Source organism: Arachis duranensis, chromosome 8 (assembly GCF_000817695.3).
Source record: "Arachis duranensis cultivar V14167 chromosome 8, aradu.V14167.gnm2.J7QH, whole genome shotgun sequence".
NCBI classification, from domain to species: domain Eukaryota; kingdom Viridiplantae; phylum Streptophyta; class Magnoliopsida; order Fabales; family Fabaceae; genus Arachis; species Arachis duranensis.
This window is the reverse complement of record NC_029779.3, coordinates 28332969-28340064: the sequence shown is the minus strand read 5'-3', so window position 1 is coordinate 28340064 and position 7096 is coordinate 28332969. Positions and strand designations below refer to the sequence as shown.

General features: G+C 26.5%; 1 protein-coding gene across 1 annotated transcript; it reads left to right on the top strand.

The window, feature by feature from the left end:
- Positions 1–603: 603 nt before the first annotated feature.
- LOC127741163 (stress-response A/B barrel domain-containing protein At5g22580-like) lies at positions 604–1526 on the top strand. The gene is made up of 2 exons (XM_052253044.1): positions 604–977; positions 1102–1526. Exons 1-2 carry the CDS (start codon positions 859–861, stop codon positions 1301–1303), a joined length of 321 nt encoding a protein of 106 aa, XP_052109004.1. The 5' UTR covers positions 604–858; the 3' UTR covers positions 1304–1526.
- Positions 1527–7096: the final 5570 nt, after the last annotated feature.

Sequence of the window (7096 nt, the reverse complement as noted above, 5' to 3'; positions counted from 1 at the left end):
GGTGCACATGGCAAACGACATGGGCAAAACTCCACCAACTATCACTGCACATTTCTCACAAAAAGTAAAGTTTCTCAGAGCCAAGAAAATGTGTCCCCCTTTCTATCTTCATCATCATTTTCCCTCTCATTCTAAATCAGCCCAACCACCCATCAAACTTCCATGTCAAAAATAAATCAAAACTCTAACGTAAATTTGGAAGAAACACTTTAATTTAATTAGAATAGTTTAACTTTATTATTCGGTACAAATTTAGGTGTAAGTATCTTCCAATGAAATTAACAGCTAAAAATTATTAAATAATTTAATATATTTTATTAAATTATTATTTAATAATTTTTAATTATTAATTTTATAAAAATAAATTTTTAATTTTATTTTTTAATTTAAATATAACTAATTTTACACGTATATTTAATAACATAAAAAGAATTTTTTTAAGTCCATTGCACGAACCAAAAGAAGGAAAGAAGAGAGCATGGATGGGGCCAGCCATTCATGTGCGATGATGACACAAAGCAACAAGACAAATTTTTACTGTTTGATGGTTAGGATAATTTTGCCTTATTATTTGATAAGTCTATATAAGATCAAAGAAGTGGGTACCTTTCATGAGATTGAGGCCATGGATGCTGTCTCCTACAACTTTTTTTGTTTTGGTAATTGAATGTGACTGTGAAAACAATGGGGTCATGGGGTTCTGACTTCTGACACTGAACATGTTTCAGGGTACTGTGGACTCTGTGCTTTTAACGCGTAAATAAAAACTCTGCTTTATATATTATCATGCTTATTGTTATAGCCTCTTAGTTCTTCTTCCAAAAGTATAGTAATTAGTAACTAGATAGATAGATAGCCATGGCAGACTTCAAGCACTTTGTGATTGTGAAGTTCAAGGAAGGTGTTGCTGTTGAAGATCTCACGAAAGGGATGGAGAAGTTGGTCTCTGAGATTGATGCTGTTAAGTCCTTTGAATGGTACTAATTCATTTCCTTCATTAATATTTATGTCCTTATTAATCTTAGTGAGAATAGCAAGCTAGCATGAGAAAGTTACATTCTTTGTATTATAATCATGTTTTGTTATGTTTGTGTTAAAAAGGGGACAGGACATTGAAAGCTTAGATATGCTGAGACAAGGTTTTACTCATGCATTCTTGATGACATTTGGAAATAAAGAAGACTTTGTTGCATTTCAGAGCCATCCAAATCATGTTGAATTCTCAGCAACATTTTCAGCAGCTATTGAGAAGATTGTGGTGCTGGATTTCTCATCTACCCTTGTCAAGAAGGCACCAGCATGATCCTACTTATAGTACAATAATAATAACAGTAATAATGATAAGGATTGTTCCATCTTTGAAAAATGCTTGATCTCTTTATTACCAAAATGTATGTTATTTGCGTGTGCTTGCATTGTGTCCACTGTTTGTAGTTCAGTTGTGCTTTATTTAGTATGTTCCTACATGATTTCCTGCAATTTGAAATCTTATGAATTCAATGCTGAACTCTTTTTTTGCCTTTTAATTGTTGATGATGGATAGTTCTAGGAGTTTGTGTTTGGTAATGTCAACTTCAATCTGAAAACTCCTTACATGCACAAAGATGCATAATTTAATAGTACTAATTTAATACCATTAGATTAATTTAGTTTATGATATGCAATTGATAACTTAGAAAACCAGAAAAAGAAAACAGGTCCTAACTCCTATGTAAAAACTACAGCATCTTTTTCACCTTGACAGAAAGGCCTTCACTAACTTTGAGACAATAACATCATCACTTGCCCCTGCCTTAATTAAAGAGCCTAAACACGAGTGGGAGAAAAAGATGCTTTCAATATGGCAGAGAAAACGAGACAGAATCATCAATGTCAATGGTGTTCAACATGCATGTATTTTACATCCCCATAATCAATTTTAAATAAAAATATGGCTCCAATTTATAAATATTCCATGTCAAAAAGGCAATGACAAATGAAATCAGAAAAACATAAAGCCCCACAGAGATTCCCCCCAAAAGCAATAATATAATATCACCTTTTTCTAATAACAAAAATTAGAATATAAAAAAAATACCAAAAATAGGGTCATTAACATTATGCCCTGAATGAAAATTAGGTATGGTGATGCTGATCGTGTAGTTAATCTATTTTGTTATATTTAATATATAGTTTATATATATATATATTGAACAAATTAATTTATTTAGTATACAAATCAATTGAATAGTTAATTTCTTTTTTTATATTAATATTCAATCTGATTAAAAAATTAATATATAAAATTTAAAGTAGTTAATATTTTTTAATATTTTAATTAACATTGATTTATATATTTTTGATAAATTCTTTTTTCATTTGATGATTTTTAGAGCACATTTAAACAAAATTTATTAAAAAAATAATACGTAAATAAATTTGTTGTTATATAAATGTAAAACAATTACCGATAATTTTCTACTTTATACTAAATAGTCTTTTAAGATATATATTTATTCAATTTTTTTTTTGAAAAAAAGAGCTCAACACAAGAAGGTGGAGCAACTAAACAAAACAAATAAACAAAAAACAAATGCTAATCAAATAAATAGACATCCCTCCAAAGTTATATCTAGCAATGTCGTCAACAACTAAAAGATACAAACTCAGTTCACTCTTGTAGCTCTTAATTGATTTGTTGAAAAATTTCGCAACACCTGAGAAATTCCCTAACCCCTACCAGTCCTCTTTTAACATTTTTAGAAACCCGCATGAGTGATCCAAGAATTTAAACTCCGGAAGTTATTTTACCCTAATTCACCTCACGCGCCTCTTAATCTAACTAACTTTTCAATCAACGCGCAAATATATAACTGTCTTTTTCGAAAAGATTTCGTTTCTGTTTTCGAATTTTCTCAACGTTTTTAATCTACGTTCTCTTCCATCTTTACGTTCTCTGTGTTTCTCTCGTTCGTCGTCTACATTTTTAAAATCAGTTTTAAACAGTTATTTCGTTGTTGAATATAATGAATAATTTAAGTTCAAATTGTCAATTGAACCAAAACGAAATTGATTATTATTTTGAATCCAATCAAGTGGCTGAGGTGTGCTTCGATTCTAATTAATGTTTTCGTCAATAGTTTATGATTCTGTAGGTGAATAATGTTGTTTTTGTTTGTGAGAATTGTTATTCATTGTCGATGGTTTGAATTGAGTGTAATGTAAAAGTTTCGCATTAAAGAAAATATTTTTCTGTATTTGCAACAAATTTCGGTGTAATACGAAGATATTTGAGTGTATTATTTAATAATTTTTTATGTATATGTGCTTATAGGTTCTGCATAATTCAAAATTCTTCTTCTCTCTCCTCTTCATCTTCTGTTGTTTCTTCTTCTTCTTCTTCTTTTTCATCATATCATCACCATCTTCTTTTTTTATTCATCTTTTTTTTCTTATTTTATCTTCTCAAGTTTCATCTTGTCTTACTCTCTTAACAAGAATAAAAACAAAACAAATCAAATAAAGAAGAAAAAAATACATAATGGTACAAAATTATTTAGAAGATAATGAAATTACATTCATTCAACTAAAAAAAGAAAGAAATAAAGAAAAAAAGAAGAAAAATACAACATTAGAAGAAATCATTTTCTATATTTGCAGCAAATTTGGGAGTAACACGAAGATATTTGATTGTATTGTTAAAAAATTTTTGGTGCATGTGGACTGATAAATTTTGCATAATTCAAAATTCTTCCTTTTCCTCCTCTTCATCTTTTGCTTCTTCTTCTTCTTCTTCTTCTTCTTTTTATCATTATCACGATCTTCTTCTTTTTTTCTTATTCATCTTTTCTTTTTTATTTTACCTTCTCAAGTTTCTTCTTGTTTTATTCTCTTAACAAGAATAAAAACAAAAAAATAAACAAAGAAGAAGAAAAAATATATAATGCTGCAAAATTATTTGGAAGAGGATGAATTTACATTCATTCAACTAAAAGAAAGAAAGAAATAAGAAAAATAAAAAGAAGAAGAAGAAAAAATGCAGTATTAGAGGAAAATATTTTTCTGTATTTGCTGCAAAGTTAGGTATAACAATAAGATATTTGGGTGTAACACGAAGATATTTGAGTGTATTGTTTAAGAATTTTTGGTGTATGTGTGCTGATAAGTTCTGTATAATTCAAAACTTTTCCTTTTCCTCTCCTCATCTTTTACTGCTTCTTCTTTTTTTTTTCATCATCATCACCATCTTCTTCCTCTTTTTTTTCTTATTCATCTTTTCTTTTTTGTTTTACCTTCTCAATTTTTTCTTATTTTACTCTCTTAACAAGAATAAAAACAAAAAAAATCAAATAAAGAAGAAAAAGAAACATATAATACTACTGCAAAATTACTTATATTAGAAGATGATAAACTTACATTCATTCAACTAAAATAAAGAAAGAAATAAGAAAAAAAAAGAAGAAGAAAATGTAGCATTAGAGGGAACATTTTTCTGTATTTGCAGCAAATTTGGGTGTAACAATAAGATATTTGGGTGTAACAAGAAGATATTTGAGTGTATTGTTTAAGAATTTTCGGTATATGTGTGCTGATAAGTTCTACATAATTCAAAACTCTTCCTCTTTCTCCTCCTCATTTTCTGCTTCTTCTTCTTCTTCTTCTTCATCTTCTTATTTCATTTTTCATAATTCTTTTCGAATTCAGCTTCACAACTTCTTTTACTTTTTGCGATGATTTTAAGAGATTTTTGAGAGATTTTAATCCTTGTTTAAATTTTAAGCATTGCAGTTTTGATTGAGGGAAAAGAATTATTTGTATTTAAGAGTTAGAGAAGCACGTGTATGTTTACACATAATCTGAATTGAAAGCCGTTTTTGTTAAATTTATTTAGACTAATTTATATAAATTTGTATATTAAAAAAATTTGTATGTGTAGCAGATATAATTTAAAAACTTGCTCTTCTTATGAACCCTCCTTTTAAATTTGTTATTTGGTTTTCAAATCAGTTTGTTAAAGGTAATAATTACATGAAAAATCCTCAAAATCATTCTACTAAAGATAGGACATATATATAAAACAAAATTGTCCACTATACATTAAATTCTTGGAAGCTCCAACTGTAAAACATCTACCAAGCCTTAGGAGAGAATAAAATGATCAAATCCTACATTAATTTTAGCATGATAATAAATATGCCGCTGAAGGTTTTGCACAGCTTTTTGAGTTCTTTAACTTTCATTACTACTTGAGTTTGACATGGTTACGATAATAATCTTAAAATCTAGATTAATAATATCTTTCATCCATCAGAGTTAAAATGGTTACCTAAATGGAACAAAAAATAGATCCACATTAAGGGAGAAAATATTTAATGTTCAAAGAAATGATAACAAACACATTATTAATCATGTTAACAAACGATGATAACAAACGCGTTATTACAAAAATGCTACATAAAACTAACGATGGTATTGAGATTGGACATTTGTCTAGCAATGAACCTGCTACTATCTTTTTATTATATATTAACTACAAAAAAATAAAATAAAGTCTATTAAAAGTCTTAATAATTTAAATAAAATAATATATATTAATATTTTTTAGAAGTCTTAATATCTTTAGTTCTTTTAATTTTTTTTTAAAATAAATTGATTATATTACAATTTTTCAATTATATATTGTAATTGATTCTTTCTTTAAATAGATTTATAGAGATAATTTATTCAAATATTGACACCAAAATATGTCGCATATTATTAAGTTTTCTTTTCAATTCTACTTATTAAATTCTTTATATCCAATATTAATACCTCATTATATCTTACTTACTTTGATAATTGATCTTTTTATAAATAAAATATCTAATTCGCTATATTTTCAATTTATATCATGTGATTTATTTTTTTCTTAATAGAATAATATATCGAATGTCACTATGGATAATTGATTCTTTTCTAATTAATGTTATTATATTTAAATTACATCACATAATTATTCTTTTCTTTTTATTTAAATGTTAACAAATCTAATTATTTAATACATGATTTTCTTCTTAAAAAAACATCTATATTAAAATTATTAGAATTATTGATTAATAGAAATATAAAAAAATAATGATAATTACTAAAATATCTATTTTAATCATGATTTAATCGTTAAAAGTATATATTAAAATTTTATTTTATATATTTGTGCAAAAATAATTTAATCATTCATGGGAATAGACATTTAATCATTAAATCGTGTATTAATATAAGAAAAATATGAATTAGAATAATGAGAAGAATTACTGATAATTAGGAGAGTATCTTAATTATTAAATATTAATTTATGTATAATTGAATATCAGATATTTTCTTAAAAAAATTATAAAAAGAGAGGTATATATAACTGCACTAGAATTAGGGGTGAACGTAGATCGGATCGGATCGGATATGGCCAAAATTTTCATCCGATCTGCACTAAAATCATCGGATCCAATATCCGCAGTTTTTAGCTTGGATCCGATCTGCAAAATTTCGGATCGGATCGAACAATGGATGTATCGGTAAAACACAAAATTATTTTTAAAAGATTATTTTTATTAAAATAATATCAATAAAATTCATTTTTTCTATTCTTTTAAATATGTTTACTTTTAAAATAACATTAATCATACTTTTTTTTAAATAATAAATTAAAATAATACAACATATATCACAATTATTAGTTGAAATAAAATATAAAAAAATATTTACTTATTTATTTTTTTATTTTTGTGGATATGCAGATATGCGGATACCTACACGAAATCTACAATCCAATTCTATTAGTGTGCGAATATGATCCGATCCGATCCGATAACTTTGCGAATCGAATTCATATCTGCAATTTTTAAATCGAACTCAGATAAATACTGCAAACATGCGGATCAGATCCGATCCAAAAATATCCTTAACTAAAATCTGTCTTATTAGCATACTTGACGCCAATCATAAGATGCGTTGTAAGATAATACTAGTACATAAATTTTTACGATGCACAAAACAATGTCATTTCAATTTATTTTTTTAGTATTTTTTAAGTTTATTTTTATTAATTTATTTAATTTATATAAAAATAATTAAGAATCTTAAT